General features: G+C 40.1%; 1 protein-coding gene across 13 annotated transcripts in view; it reads right to left on the reverse strand.

The window, feature by feature from the left end:
- ABI1 (abl interactor 1) overlaps positions 1–16014 on the reverse strand; it is a 76745-nt gene that overhangs the window by 49310 nt on the left and 11421 nt on the right. For all 13 annotated transcript variants that reach the window (XM_042888282.1, XM_042888281.1, XM_042888280.1 and 10 more), the window contains exon 2: positions 4351–4518. In XM_042888282.1, the coding sequence (XP_042744216.1) occupies positions 4351–4518 (168 nt within the window). The remainder of the gene's footprint in view (positions 1–4350; positions 4519–16014) is intronic.

The raw sequence follows: 16014 nt of genomic DNA on the forward strand, positions 1-16014 counted from the left end.
GCATTTTCTACCCTCTTTCTACTTTGTGGCTTTCAAATATGAACTGTGCTGTGACTGTATGCCACAACCCTTGCATGAGGTACCACATTAACCCAAGAGCGGCACACACAGACTCAGGAAAAGCTTCTTCTCATAAACTAAATAAGAATCCCCATCACATGTAGCACTGTATCACTCTCTTCAAACAGTGAAGACCTGCTGAGCAGCTAAGACCTATCATATTCTTTTTTTCCTGGAATCAAAGACAAGCCAGCCTGCTCCCAACTCGCTGCTGCTTAGAAGCTCACCCCTTCACACCTCAGAAGATCTCCAGCAGATTTTCTCTGAAGCCTCATCCACATTGGTCTTTCACTGGTTACCTGCTCAATGGAAAACGTCCCGCTACTTTGCAGATGAGGACAGATATCTCCATCTGTAAAGTTCAGAAATGCGAGAAAAGGTAATAGCTGTGTACGGAAGGATTGCCATTGCCTTCAGCCAGAGAGCCATACTGTACAAAAGGCATTTGGCTTTCTGCTTGCACACAATGCTTGTATTAGACATGAGGGAGTGACAGCAAGATTCTCCTAAACTAGTTAAGTGATTGTCTTAGTTGCAAAAGCTTCTAACTTTTAGCAGTGACAAAAGATGCATGTATATTTTCCTATTGAAATGTACACTTTGAGAACATTTTTCTGTAACAGCTCTTATTTTGCATTAGAGAACAGCTTCAGATGCAGAAGAGAATTTAACATTTTAAGGGGTGCAAGTGCCTCCTGGTACAAAACATCATCTCTTAAAAAAGGAGCAGTTTCTACATCCAGTACTGCAGCTGCTCAGACATAAATGCAAGTGCTGATCAGTTACATTTTCCAGTTTTGGCACTGTAAACAAGAATGTCCCTTGTCAACCTTCCTCCTCTGACAACTGTCTCATCTTCATTCATGGAAATGAACGAGCAAAAATGTATCTTAAAGCACATTTCCCTAAGTTAGCTCTCATTTCCGAGAGGAAGAAGGGGAACCACCAAGACAATGCAAGTCAAAAGAGCAAAAAACATAGGCCCAAATTTCTAGAGAGGCAGGCTTTCCTTGTCAAATGTTTAAGCTAGGAAGAGCTGAATTTTCAACTCCTCTGCTAAAAGACATTAATTTTCAGAGCAAAAAGAAAGATACAACAGGATTTATTTATCAAAGTATTAACTCACGGATTCAGGGATCCATGCAAGAATGAAACAAACAAACATAAGTTTCTAGTCTACTGCTTAAACTCATTTAATACACAAAAAGTAACCATAACAAAGCACAAACTGCATTCAGAGCACAAGTGCACGATGTCCTGTTTAACTTGTCATCCAGCAACATGAAAAATTATTGGTTTATTCAACACCTGAATTGCCCAACACCTAAGAAACAGCATATGCCAAATGCTAAGGTCCTCATTCTTGTCCCACCTTGATGCCCAAGGTCCTTCCTGCCATCTTCCACTTCAGGCTGACCCTCAGCCACTGTTTAACTCCATCACTGTCCAGTCTATGCTTTCATTCATCTTCTCTATGAAAGAAAATAGCACCTATTCCAAATACCTCACATTTCAGACACTAAAAGAAAGCAAACACTAAGCTATTGCTGTTCAGACTAAGGAAAATTGCTTTTTTGTAACTCCTTCTGAAAGCAATAAGCTATACCCAAACAAAGCCCTGCTCTGTTACAATCTAGCATCTGTGGGTAGGAAAGTGACAGGGGGCTCCAGGTCTTTCCTCCACTGCCATTTTACCATTGTCCCACAGGGAATGTTGAGCGCACATCACAGCATGGATCTGCCTTCACATCCTACATCACAACCAGCTGAGCAACTCCTGAAATCTTCTGAGTATGTTTTTGTCTTCAGAACAGCCAAACTAAAACCTCAAACAGGAACTGACAGAAATATGTGATGTAACTGTGGCTGCAGCAGAAAACTTGTAGTACAGAGGCCTGGAGAGATATATAGATATATATAGATATGTATATATATGTATATATACACACACACACACCTTAATGCCCTCAGTAAAGCCTTGAAGCTCAAGATGGTCTAAAATATAGACTTGCTATCTTTTCCCTAAAATCCTGCCTAACGGGATGAGTAGGCTCTCATATACCAGAAGGGTTTGCCAATTTCTCCACAGCAGTAATCAAGTCTCTGCTCTGCCATATCTGAACAGTCTGGAAAAGCTGAAAGTCAATACTAAGGATTTAACAGCTGAGCTGTTTGTGCAAAGCTCTGTATTGTGGACATAGTAAGTAGTTCTGTGCAGGCCACCTCAGACCCACAGGTTACAGCGGAAAGACAACTGTAACTGCAGAAGATAAAGATGCAGCTGGTCTAGCTTGTATGCAGCAGCCAGAGCAGAAGCCTTTCCTGGAACTGCTCACTGCAGTGTTCCTTCATCCCTGAATGATTTTTTCATGTGAAGCTTGTTTGTTCTCAGTAAAAAATAAAATGAAGTTGAATTCATTTTTTCCAATGAAAACAAGTCATTTTTCCATCTGTACAATTAAGTTTCAGTAGCAAGAACAGAACACACCACTCCATTTAACTTTTCCTGAGTATTTTTTCCACTGAAGAAGGTATGTAGCTATGAGAAATGTCAAGTGCCTACTAGTCAAGGTTAGCTTGTCCAGTCATTTAGACTAGACTCATTCTGGAAAACATGCACAGAGAACTGAAAATGCACATCAGAACTGAGCAACAGAGGTGGCAGGGAAACACAAACTGACTGCAAATAAAAAGAACCACAGGATTTTCTTCCACAGTTCTCATTACCAGAAATATTTTTTAGCAAATTGTACCTTATCCCATAGGTATCTGCTCTGTATTGCAAGACCCAGAATTGAGTAGCTGACTGGCAGTGCCTCAGATCTGTGTTTCTAGGCAATACTTCTTCCATGGAAAAGAATTCTGTTTTGAAAATACATTCATCCTCCCATGCTTCAGAGGCATGGAAATATTCCTGATTGATACAAGCAAGGGGAAAAGACGACATTCTGGAAACTTCAGAGAATTTAGAACCAGTCATTCAAACAACTGCACAGCAGATTGATCAAATGTTTCAACTGCATATCTTAAAAAAAAAAAAAAAAAAAAAAAAAAAAAACACTTGAAAGCAAACAGCTGAGCCAATACGCATACATTATCCATATCTAGTTTAGCTCCACAAATTAGTACCCGAAGTTCATTTATAAGCAAGAATTCATTTCAGGAAAGACCAACCAGCAGCAGAAACTATGAGTGACCTTGCTAAACACTGCCTCAAAGCTCTACAAAGCACTGATTGTTCACAGTCTTTAGCAAACAGTTCATGTATCAGGTGACTCAACAGCTTTCAGCACAGTGCCTTCAGTTCAAGCAGCAAATAGTACAGAGGGTTAACAGCTTTTGTGCTAGTATCGAACATTTTGGCTTTTTCACTATTAGTCATATCAGTGAACCAATGAAAATTGAACAATAATTGCTTCATTCACTCCAGCTCTAAAACACACAGGAAAAGATGTGCTCAATGTAACAGAACATGCAGTGCTTGTGAGGCTTGTTGATTCAGTCCTTTATGCAGTCACATCTTCATATGTAGCCTTAATCCTAGCACCACAAGACATCCCAATATTTGACAGAGCAAGAAATTCATTTACACCAATTGTACTTCCTCCTAAACTGTTTCAGTTACAACTACTTGCTAAATATTTAGTAGAGCTTTTAACTTTGCATAGGTCTTAACAGACTGAGTCAACAAGTATTTCAGAAAGGTTTGTTACCAGAAAAAAGAATGCACTGGAATCTCCCCCCGGCTGACAGCTTTCAGGGAACTGCTGAGCTGCCATTTAAAGTTTTTGGAAACCATGATTACCGTGTAAGAGCAATAAACAGAGGTTATCAGGGCTCTACAGGGAGACAGCAAAGTCCACGAGGAGCACTTTTCTTCAAATTTAAGAAATTTGGTCTAACATGTACTACTAACACAGTATTGGCTGACCGACAAAGGTCTTAAATTCACTAAAGAACATTTTGAGTTGGATCCTTTGAGTTCCAGTTATGAAACATTTGGATTTCTTTGAAAATAAAATCCTCTCTAACACTCTCAACTGCAGCTTCTGATTCTGGGAACTTAATTAACTCCTGCTTTAAATCAAATATAGTCCCAGTACTTCTTGGTAAGGAATCTGTTTTATCTCTATCACAATCATCATTAGAAAGCAGCTTTCATAAATATTAGAAGAAGAAAGTCTTACCATTTTCAATCACATTAATCACAGAATTCAAATAAGTCAACATAAACTACCCATCTCTCAATAATACAAGAGGGAAAATAACACCTCTATTAAGAAAGATTACCTGGGAGATATGGTTGATGGAGGACTCCATCCTCCGCAGCTGGGATGCCTGGATGTCCAGCAGCTGTAGTACATTGTTGGCCAGAGCATTGATCTGATAAGCAACACTGGCTAGAGACTGAGTTGTGTAGGCTTTGGTCTCTTCTAATGCTTTCCTTTTATCTGGAGCCTGTAAAGCAAAAGAACAAGATGTTTGCTTAAGGCTGGGAAAAGGGTACGAGATGGGGGAAAGAACAGGAACAAAAAACACAACCTATATTTAGAAGAATCTGTAATCAAGAAAATCTGACTATGCAGTCAAAGTACTCAGTCTGCATCAACATTCAAAAATTCTCAATAAAAAAGTAGAAATAAAGAATTTGAGAACTATTTAACCATAATATTACATGCCAAGAAGCAATTCATTCAGCAGAAAAAAAAACACATGATTTATCAGCAATGGGTTTCTAAAGCCTGCCTGCACATCCTTGATTTCCAGAAAAGCCTCTAATTCCCCAGGAACATTGAAACAGTTTTCACCATCTCTTATGAGATCACACAGCCCAAACAACTTAAATATAGAAAAATATTTTCCCACAGTTCAGTGTCCCCCACCACACACGCTGCCTGCAAAGCCAACCCTCCTGCTGTGCAGGCTGCGGCCCAGGAGTGGAGAGAGGGGAAGCAGAGCAGCAATTGTGACATTACCTCTCCTCTTGTGAAAGCTTAATAAGCCTTCCTTGGCAGCTGCCAGCTTGCTGCTGGCCCTGTTTGCTCAGGTACCACTCACCTCCAGGAGCAGATCCTTGCTGCGATCCCACTCACATGGAACAAGGCTCACCTAAGCCTCCTTCTCCTCCTGCCTTCCCCTGAGGTGTCCCACAGCAGCACCCAGCCTTATGTTCTTTTCTACCCCTCTCTGATCCCATTCCAACCCTCACCTTTATCCACAAAAGGTGCACATTTCATACATTCCTTGTCTTCTTTCACCTCATCAGCCCCACAGTCATCAGTTCCAGCAGCAGCTAAGCCACTTCACATGTTGACAGAAGAGCAGAGAACCCACCCTGCATTTCATTTCTTTGTACCACAGTCAGTCCAGTTACAGTTACCATTTGTTCCTGAATCTCACCTCATGCTTCTTCAGTGTCTTAGGTTAACATCCACCAGTATTAAATCTGCCCCTTAAGTATGAAGGGAACTAATAAGGAAACCTTCTTGTCTCTCTTGCTTTAAGGAGAAAACTGGAAGGTAAACTGATCGTATATATCATAAACTCACTGCACAACAAATACTGAAACACAAGCTATGCCATGCTATCTCCTAAAGAGATATATTTCTTTTTTAAAACAAGGATGAATTCCTACCCCACTCCCACAAACCAGGAGATTTGTTTCGATCCATTATCAGTGTTCCCAGCAGTGTTCTGACATGTAATAGAACACTTCTAGCCAATGCCATCCTTCAAATAGATTCACAGACACTTTCAACAACAGGAAGCAGTTTAATGCAATGTGCTGCCAATGGGTAAAACAGCTACTGCATGGACTAAGAACATGCTACTGCAAAAAAGAGAAAAAAGTGTTAATATTTCTTAATACAAACAAAGCTACTTTTCACCTTAAAAGAATACTGATGTTTCTAGATGTTGGAAAATTTTAGCAAGTACTTCATTGGAAATAAGCCTTCACAGTGAAGGATCTGTTAACTACTATAGTTCAAGAGGCAAGCTTCCCAAAGCACACTGATTCTCCGAAGAGGCATTTGAAGCTTCAAATCATTACTAGCAGTGACCAAAAAAAAAAAAATAAAAAAATCACAACCTGCAGCGTTGAGTTGGCACCCACAGAAAACAAGGTGTTCCAAATTGAACTTCTACCACCTTCAGCACAGTGGAAGTGCAGCTTGCAGCCTCAGAGACAGCTGAAGTAGAGTTTCTACTGAACTAGACACAGCCAGTCAGCATAATTCCACCTTTAGATCTATGTTTGAATGGATATGAAATCTTTGCTCTAGGTATTTTACTAAAGATTTAACTGAACACCAACTGATTACAAAGCTACAGCACTGTTACTGTTGTCAAATGAGAAAGCTTCAACAACAACAACAAATTTCCTGTTTTATTGAGCAAATGCCTTGTCCTCAATTGCCTAAACACCTAAAATTCTGGTTATTTGCCCAAATGAGCAATTTGGCAGCAGGATTAGATGAGCAGTTGTGATACATAATGTATTTCATGTCCTACTAGATTAGAAATATTTCAAACTTTATAGATAATTCAGACAACTTAGCTCAGTAATTTAAATAACAGCTTAAATTAGAACTAGTTTGACCCATAGTATTCAGCACTGTTTAATTAGAACTGCTGGTATCCACAAGATACAAGCTAGAAGCTTCACAGCACAGGAAATGAAGAGTGGAGCGGGAAAAGCCAAGAGCAGCAGCAGGAGGAAGCAGGAATTTCCAGCATTATTGAACTGCTATTTTCATTTCTAAGCAAAAACTAGAAATAGTACAGATCATGAAACATGTTCACATGCCTTTAGATACTTTAGTACAACATCAGTTAACTACTCAAATTTGGAGATGACAATATGCTATCAACTCATTTGTTTTTCCAACAGTTCAGAATTACTTTATGGTTTGTATTAATAACTTTAAAGATACTGTTACTTCCCCCGTAGTTCTCAGCGTGAAAGGAAGTTCGAGTGTCATTTAGTAGCAAACTGAATATTATTTAAATCAAAACAATCACAGCTTTTTAAGTTTTCCTCTTAAAAAGCAACCTGTATTTCCACCTTATCCTTAACAGTCCTGTCAGAATGGCAAAACTGCCATTTGAAATTGCTTTTCCTAAAACCCAAGGGGACAGAGATGATAAAATAGCATGGCATTCACACCATGTACCACATATATTTCTCAAGTCCAAACTTGTATAGCAACGCTTCCTAAAAAACAACTACGTTATTGTGATCAAAACTGACTTTACACCCAGGCAATTGCCATAATAGAAGAGCAAAATCTTACCTACTGCTTTCTCAGTTCAGCACCACTCAAAGGCCAAACAATGAGGAATCTGTCCAACACTCAGCAACCAGTTGCAGCGTTGCCAATTTCCCACACCCCCTCCAAAACACCACCCGCACATAAGCACATCCGCAGAACAGTGTCTGTGCAGCGGACAAGCCATCTGCCCTCCCTGCTTTCTCACTCAGCTAATTCCCACCATTTTCTAGTTGATACAGCATGCAGCTACATGTACCAGCTTCCTCCAAAATCACATCAGCTCACACTGCAAAGCATCTTCAGAAGGCAGGCATTTGCATGCTGGTCCATACTCTTATTACCTTTTCTCCAGCCTGCCTTCTCTTTTCCCCACTTCCATCCTACTTTCTGTGCTTGAAATTCCCTGTAAGAAAGCAACGACCAGGCTCTGTTTGACAAAGGTCAGAAAGCAGCTCACTGGATCACACACTGCAACAAGCCTGCTAGGAATGAATTAGTTTGCCTCCTGAGCACGTGGCATATGTTGTTCCACATTTTTCATCTTGAATGGCCGGACTTTGTGCAACCTCAACTATTAAAAAAATCACCCATAATAAACTACTAATAGAGCACTGCCCTAAAGCTGCCCAATAATCACTAAGCTAAACAGAGCTGTTAATTATTCAGCACCTGACACCTTTCAGATGCTGGCATTCTGTTCAAGGGCCCAATCACGCTTTGCAACCAAACAAGAGGAACAAATCTGCAGTCACTTTTATATGCCTTCGCTGTTATTGCTCAGGATGCCTTTAATGAATTCAGTGCTGCAGTACATTTACCTCTGCTTCAAACCAAGCATGGAATAATTGCTCAGTTCTGCACCTTGGCTGTCTTCATTTAAGAAGCATCTCCTACCTTTCATCAACAGATTAAAGAGAAAATTAGAGTTACTATGATCAGTTGCCACAAGGATTTAGCAGTCTCTATCACATACCAGCGCTCGCAGAATAAAACTGCACCATTCAGTGATCATCAATATACCCATTTACATTCTCTTTTGTTCATGTTGTCATTTATCTACGTTTCAAGTTTGCAGAGTGCAGACTTCCTCCTAGTGCTATAAGATCCTACAATTGGTTTCAAAATTCTGATTCCTTTCACAAAGGTCTTACCACTTTTGCTCTGATTTTTGATCTTGACAAAGCCTAGAATGAACTTTTATTAAAAACAATCAGCCAAATCTTTTAGCTTAAGTTAGTTATAACCTACAGCATGCCATTTTTGCAGAATTTTAGAAACATGCTTACAGAGTGGTAAAACCACCGCACCCGGGCACTGACTTGGAGACTCCTTGTTATCAGTACTTAACCTCTCCAAATATCTCTGGAAAGTGCCCCCCCACCCACCCAGAAGACAAAATTATTTATAAACCTATCTAAAACAAGAGCTTGTAACATTACACAGATCTTTCAGAAGCATCTATGAGCTTGATGTTGCCACTTCACCGATTTGATAAAGCCTTTAGTAACCCAAAGCTGAATGACAGTCTTAAGGGCTTTTTTTTCCCCCCAAACTTCTGACTGCTATTGGCAAAAGGCCTGCACATTTCTACACCATTTGCAACATATGTTCAGCTTAGAGCAAATATTCTGCATTCAAGCTGCAGTAATGTGTCTCAAAGGTTTCAATATGCCACATGCACTAGATAATGTTTATCTACTCTGAGCCAGAAGCCTAATTTAAATTGGCTATTATGGACCATTAATCCAGAGGTCACTGTAAATAACTGAGGTGCTACTACTGATACAAGGGGGTGGTCCACAAATACAGGTTCCCTCTTACCCATAGCCCTGGGTGGTTGTTTACAAACCATTCTAACAGGCTGCATTGTGGTGGACTTTCCAGGTTGTTACTAACAGCTAACTATATCAGCAAAAGAAAGTCTAATAGGTAAGTCACAGCTGCAGATGCCACAATTTTAGATACTCCAAAGAACTTTCAGTAACCGACTACTTACTTGGAAGCCATCCAAGGATATCTGAATTCACTGTGGTTATTACTAGCAGGTACTCACTAAGGAGCATCCAGGATTTCTCTCATCACAGGTACAGCCTTAAAGGATATACATCATTCCAGAACAGCAGCAGAGACTAAGGCCTTAAGATTTACAAATGAGAGTTGCTTGCACTTCTGACATACACTGTCCAGAGAAAGAACACAGTAGGAACTGGGTGTGTCAAGTGCCTCCTAGAACAGGCTTACCATACTCATGCCATGCAGCAATCTCACTGAAGGAATTCTCTCTCCAGTACAGTAGACTGAGATTACTTCAAGGGGACAACACACTATTCCTCAGCATCCACAGATCCTAGTACAACTAGGCCCAGTGTTTGCCTGCCTAAAAGTTAGACTGTTCTTCATCAGAAAATGAAGCAAGTCATCAGGAGACTTGGTTCAGAAATTTAAGCTTTGCTCAACATAGAGGCACAAGACATCCCAGAGCACCACAGTTAAGACTTCAGAGGGTCACCAGCACACTTCATCTGCTGTCTGTCTTCAATAGAATCATCCCCAAAGCAGCCATTTCCAGTATTCCCCTAACTGGAACCACCTACTTTGCTCTTCATATCATTGCTATCATCAGTAAACAATTGTGGGAAATTTAAAACGAACCCATTTACGTGAGGACAGGGAGCAGGTTACTGCTCAGTACGAGCAAAGTCTGAAAACAACTCAGTACAAGCACAGTCTGGTGATCTCCACACCAAGGGGGAACTAAAGGCAAAACCACACATGTTCCAGAGCACAGGTGAATCTCCATTAACAACCCACAATGCAAACAGCAGTACTAGTTTACATTGAAACTGTTAATACAATCTGGGCAGTAGAAAAATATTCAAGCACTTTACTAATGTCACTCGTCATAACTTGTGATTTTGTTGTACCTTACTACCATTTCTGAATTCCTGCGAGGTATTGAAAACTCAGGATTTTAGAACCCAATGCCTGTGAGCTATTAATTGCAACTCACTGCAGCCACTGACCATGTCCACGTCCCATCCAAGGCCTCTCCAGGGGACTGGCAGTCATTCCTTCACTGGCAGTGAAAGCAAGGAAGAAAGACTGTGCAGCACACCTCCCCCTGCACAGCATGGAGCAGCGTCAAGCAGGAGTATGGGAGCTCTCAGCCACTGAAATAACTGGCTGCTTCAGGAGCACGAAGAAGGCACAGAAGCATGCTTAACCATTCAGAACTGTTCTTAAACCTAAGATTCCTCACACTACAGTAACCCCAAAATTAAAACCAGGATGATGAAATGCTTTCAAGTCCACACAGTACGAAATACTTATTCCTAATTACTGAGGAAGAAACCCTCCATAAAGACAGTCAGAGTAACAACTACAATTCAAATCCTCTCAACTTACCTCCAGCACCAACAGAAACAAACAAAAAAAAAAACCCAGTGGTATTATATAGTATTTAGACTAAGTTTCTCCAGGATAAGATGCAGTAACTCAGCTATCCCAAAGCAGAGGAACTGGTAGAACTTGAATCTCTCCTCCTCAGGTAAACACCTTGCACAACAAAGCTGGCATTCATTCAAGGCACCAGCCTTGAATGAGATGATTACCCACCAGCTACAAATGCACAAGCAGGATTTCAGTCTGTTCTTTTTAGAAATACTATCTTGTCAAAAATCACTGATTAGTCAGCTACAGAAAAAGACAGATACCAAATTACTGTAGTGTGACAAACACACAGAACTGCTTACCAATCGTTGTCTATAGCTCAAGCTCTGCTTCAGACAGGCCCTTCCCCCAAATCCTGTGTATGCTGGACAATCAGCTAGAAACAAATCCTTCACTTCCATCAATAATATCCCCCTGACCTGTCCTGAATAGTCTTGATAGCAAATTAGCATTTCTATGGACTGAACCCAATTTAGCCAATCTGCCTTATTCCTTGCAGATCTTCTTTCAGTTGAAAGTTGCTCTTCATTCACTTGATTAACTATAAAAAGAAGAGACTCAATTTTTCAAATCATTATCATTTCGTGGAAGACAGAGAGAACGATTTTTTCATTAAGGAGAGATGTTCTTTCCAAAGAAGAGTGTGAGGGGTACACATACACACGTATTCACCACAGCAGTCCAAACTTTTGAGTCTTGATAACAAAAACGTGATGATTGCAATACCTACACCAATATTTAAAAAAAACCTATTTACTTCTCTCAGGCACACAGACATGTTATCAGGTTCCAGTCCATTCTGACCTGCATACTAGGCACAGAATGGGGTCTTTGAGATTAAGCTTCCAATAACTGCCTTACTGTCATCTGTGATTTTACTTTTAAAAAAAGACAAGTCCACAAGATGTGACATTCACAATACTCTGCCACAGACTTCAATAGCTCTGTAAACAAGGGCAGAAATAGCTTACAAAAAGAAATCAAACTTAAAAAAAAATCCACCATTTTACAGTAAATAACTTTAAAAAAATCAACTTAGAAATTCCTTTTTAATCCAGGCTGTGAACATTATAGCATGAAACTAAACTATCCAATGGGAGAGCGATTTACAAAGCCATGCTGACTCTGACAGATGGAGCCTGGGAAGATATGTGCCAGCTGCTCTGTTAGCAGCATTCTCTGCCCAATGGAGAAATACTGTTCATGTCAGCTGTGGACTAAACTACTCTTATTTTTAAAAAGGAAAAAGAAAATTCTCTATAGTGTTTAAAGCTTAGTTTTCAGTTCTCCTGCCAAATCCAATAGGGATGTCAGAGTAAACATACGTGTTGGCAAAGCATATTGTAATGTTTCAGTTGTTAGCGTCTGTGTATACAACAAAACCAGCATGCAACAGTGAACCAAAGCGACAGAAGTAAGTGTGCCCACGTGTCATTTTCACACAACCCTTGAGCACTCAATAAGGCTTCGAGATTGCATATGCAGCAAACTTAACAAATTTGGTCTACTGGGTTTTATCTTCTTGTTTTACATGATACAGACCACACAAGCTCCAGGGCAGAAACCACTTCTTCCATTCCTGTAAAGCACTACACAGCATCAGTGCTTACAGATGCTCCAAGAGTAGGCTCCCAACTTCCTTGCAATGCCTATGACTTGCCTTATGACATCACATCATTGCACACACTAATCCCTTTGGAGCTAACCAAGCAGAGCTCTGACAGAGACATCCATGAACCACAGCTCCAACCACCTAATGCCACCAGAGGCCTGGAAGAAAAGCCCATGGTGCTTCCAAAGAGATCTTTCCTCTTTAGAGCTAAGGAAGTTACCCAAGACTATGGGAGCGAATGATTATTCCAGTTTGCTAGGCAACAGACAATATTTGTTTCCTTATAGACTGTCTCTCAAATATCGATCTTTTGTTCTCTGGTTGTAATAGGGCTTGAAATTAAAATGGCTGTTCACTTTGCTTAAGTGCCAGCATCCACCTACAAGTTTTAGCTCATCTAACAAGGACAGGCTCACCAGCAAGCCAGAAACCCAGAGGAAACTATAGATATTCCAAATTCAATTATGTCAACAACAATCTGAACCCATACAACAGGGCAGTCCCAGGTGCTGTTCGAGAGAGAGCTACAAACCAAATACTGGCATCTGCAGAAGAGCAAGCAGCAAAAGCAAGCAGGCTCTCAGCTACGCTCTGCCCTCATCAGCCCCAGGAAGAACCTCAATACACTGAAACACAGAGCTAAGGAGTAGTCAGACCTTCAAATAGTGACTGCAAAAGTTCCTTTAATTCAGGGAGAACTGGTACGCTGAAGAGTCACTGTTAACACAGCCTCCTTAAGTAAAACATGGGCAGCTGCTGTTAAACCAGTTCCCAACCATCACAGTATTTTTAAAAAAGAAAGCAATGACCATTACAGGGTGAAATTCTCTTTGAATACTTTGTAGTATTCCATGCCCATTTAAGTCTTCTTCAGTCTGAAAAAAAATAGAAAATAACATTTGTATCTCTACCCATGATCAGGATTCACTTTGTTTTGTGGCCTACAGATGTCTTCACATATTCCAACATCTGCCTTCACTTCCCAAGACATTGCTTCTCTTTTCTTGAAGAGATATTTAGAAGCAGGCCTAAAACCAAGAGATTCAATACATTTTGGAGATTCAGGAAAAAAAAAAAAAGACCCTAATCACTAACAACTATTCCCCAATTTACTACAAGCTCAACAGTGATCTCATGCTAATAAAGTAACAAATTGCAATCAGAACGAATTTTTTAAATTTTGTTTTATTTTCAAACAAGAACTTGCATGTAAGCAGAGAAAAACAACAAAGAATTACTAATATTACTTAGGCTTTTGTGCAGCCTGGGCCTAACTGTATACTCTTTATCTGACAGTACTTGTCAGATAAAGAAGCATATTACATCCAGCCCCTCTTTAAATAATTACTTCTCATAAAATTAAAATTCAAGCCTAAGGTTAGCAACAGCATTCAGAAACCTTACATACTTCAGTTCATTTCAGCACTGAGCTGTTTCAATTGCAGCAAGTAGGAATTCAGCTCATCAAAAAAACAAAACACAACAGATGGTTCAGGAAAATGGAGAAGAGCAAAGTGAGAGAGAGGAATGGACAGTAAGTAACACACCACTTCTTCCTTGCAAAGAAAGACATGAATAGGCCAGTAAGCAGCAAAAACAAATACAGCCATCCCCAAACACAGCAACATGCAAAACTTAGAGAAACCAACAGAAGACAAAAAGCAAGTTTTTTAATAGGAAACATATACATACATAAAATAACAAATTAAGGGGTTATACACACACACACACACACACACACACGTATGTATGTATGTATGGGAGGGGGAATTGTGCTGGCACAGTGTCTGAAGGAAAACATTTACAAGATGCCTGGAGAAAAGGCAGATAAGAGCAATCCTGAGTATAAACTCAGACCTGTTCCTCACACATGGATTAGAGGTGCTTGTTGAGTCCAGCAATGCTACAGGATAGGACAGTCTATCAAAGTCTGATGTGCTGACTCTTGTGGGTCCTTTCCAACTTAGGATATCCCAATTCCATGATCCTGTTTGAAACTTGTTAATGTAAAAAAAAAAAAAAAAAAAAAAAGCAGTGGCCGTATTAATAGCAAAAAGTTACACCCTATGGACGTGCTTTCAATTTTACCGAAGAGTTTCACTATTTACAAGCAAATGAAATCCTGCATGTATAAGAGGATGGAAGAGGAAAGACTTGTAAGTAAACAGGCCAAAACACTGATGATACATCCAAGGCAAAGCTAAGTTAGCATCTACAGCAAAGCTAATCTTTGTACTACCTCTGTTCCCAACCAGGTGTTATAAGAAAAGCTGACTTTCAGTTTCTAAATTTGTCACTTTTTGGGAGGAAATTGAAAAACACTCTTCTGTTCAACAGCTAGAAAAATTTGTTTTCCTAATCAGAAAAGGAGAATTTTCTTATCAGAGCAGATGGCCGGAGTTTTGTACTCATTACACTCAACGATTATGCATTTTACTCAACTTCTGCAGTGGTTGGTTGGCATTTATTCATTTTCTGAGGAGGCAAAGAACTGAGTATCTTTTGCTCATTATTTATGTTCTGTATTTGCATTACTCCTTCATAACTGCTCCATTAAACACCTCTTCCTCTCCAAGGCCAATTTTAAAAAGCCTCCTGCTTTATGAGACTGACAAGCATGACTCACAGCCTTCCCTGCACTCGTTTCCCCCAGGCCTAGCAGGATATCATACAGCCACTAAGTACCTACTTCAGCTCATACTCCCCCACTCCCACCAGTGCTGCAGTAACCCCTTACTGCAATCTGGGGAAGAAAATGTAAAGCTACCCCTCAAGCTGTCCGAGGTTGATAGCAAGCAATTAGTAACAGTAGTTCCTTTTGCTGTTGTACTACCATACTCACAAGACGGAGTGACTGAACATGGGCACACAGCAGTGGGATTACATTCACATCCCGATTCCTCTCTGCTTTTACTCCTCCCAGAAACTTGCAGAGCTGCTCATGACCCTCAACTCACTTTTCAACAGTCCTTCAGATCATTCCTATATTTGATATTTAGTACTCAACATTGATTATTCTTCATCAACTCTTAAAGCCTTTTCTACAACATGCTCGAATCACTCCCCCCTACTTCCATATTCAGCACCAAAACCAGCAACTTCTCTCTAAGCAGCAGCGACAGTTTACTTTGACCAACCCTTAGATACCACATACACGTGTGCTTGGCCACCATCCCCAGTTTTCAACCTTCTCACAATTACAACAAATACTTTCCTCAGACACTGAATAGTCAATATGCATAGACAGTAGCTCATTTTACAGTTCTTGTTCATGCACAGGTTTCCAAAGAGAAAACGTGTGCTAGAAATCTTTCCATTGATCTTTATTCTTCTCCATCAGTTTAAAGGACAAATTGCCAAAGAGGAATGAAATACACATCTAGAAATGACACAGCCCACCATTCAAGCAATACAAGGCTTCTTACAAAGTAAGAATTACTTTGTAGCTTCAATTACTTCCATGGCAAGAACAAATTTTTCCAGCACACAAAGTTAAAGGCATCTCAGAAATTAGATACAAGGAATCCGCTGCCATTTAAGACAGCATGTACTTGCATCACTCCCAACAAGTCTTAGCATTACTGCAGCAACCAGATCATTTCAGTGCTGAGAGAACAT

The sequence above is a fragment of the Lagopus leucura genome, unplaced genomic scaffold (genome assembly GCF_019238085.1).
Source record: "Lagopus leucura isolate 7727_CA_CO unplaced genomic scaffold, USGS_WTPT01 Super-Scaffold_100157, whole genome shotgun sequence".
In the NCBI taxonomy this organism is placed as follows: Eukaryota; Metazoa; Chordata; class Aves; order Galliformes; family Phasianidae; genus Lagopus; species Lagopus leucura.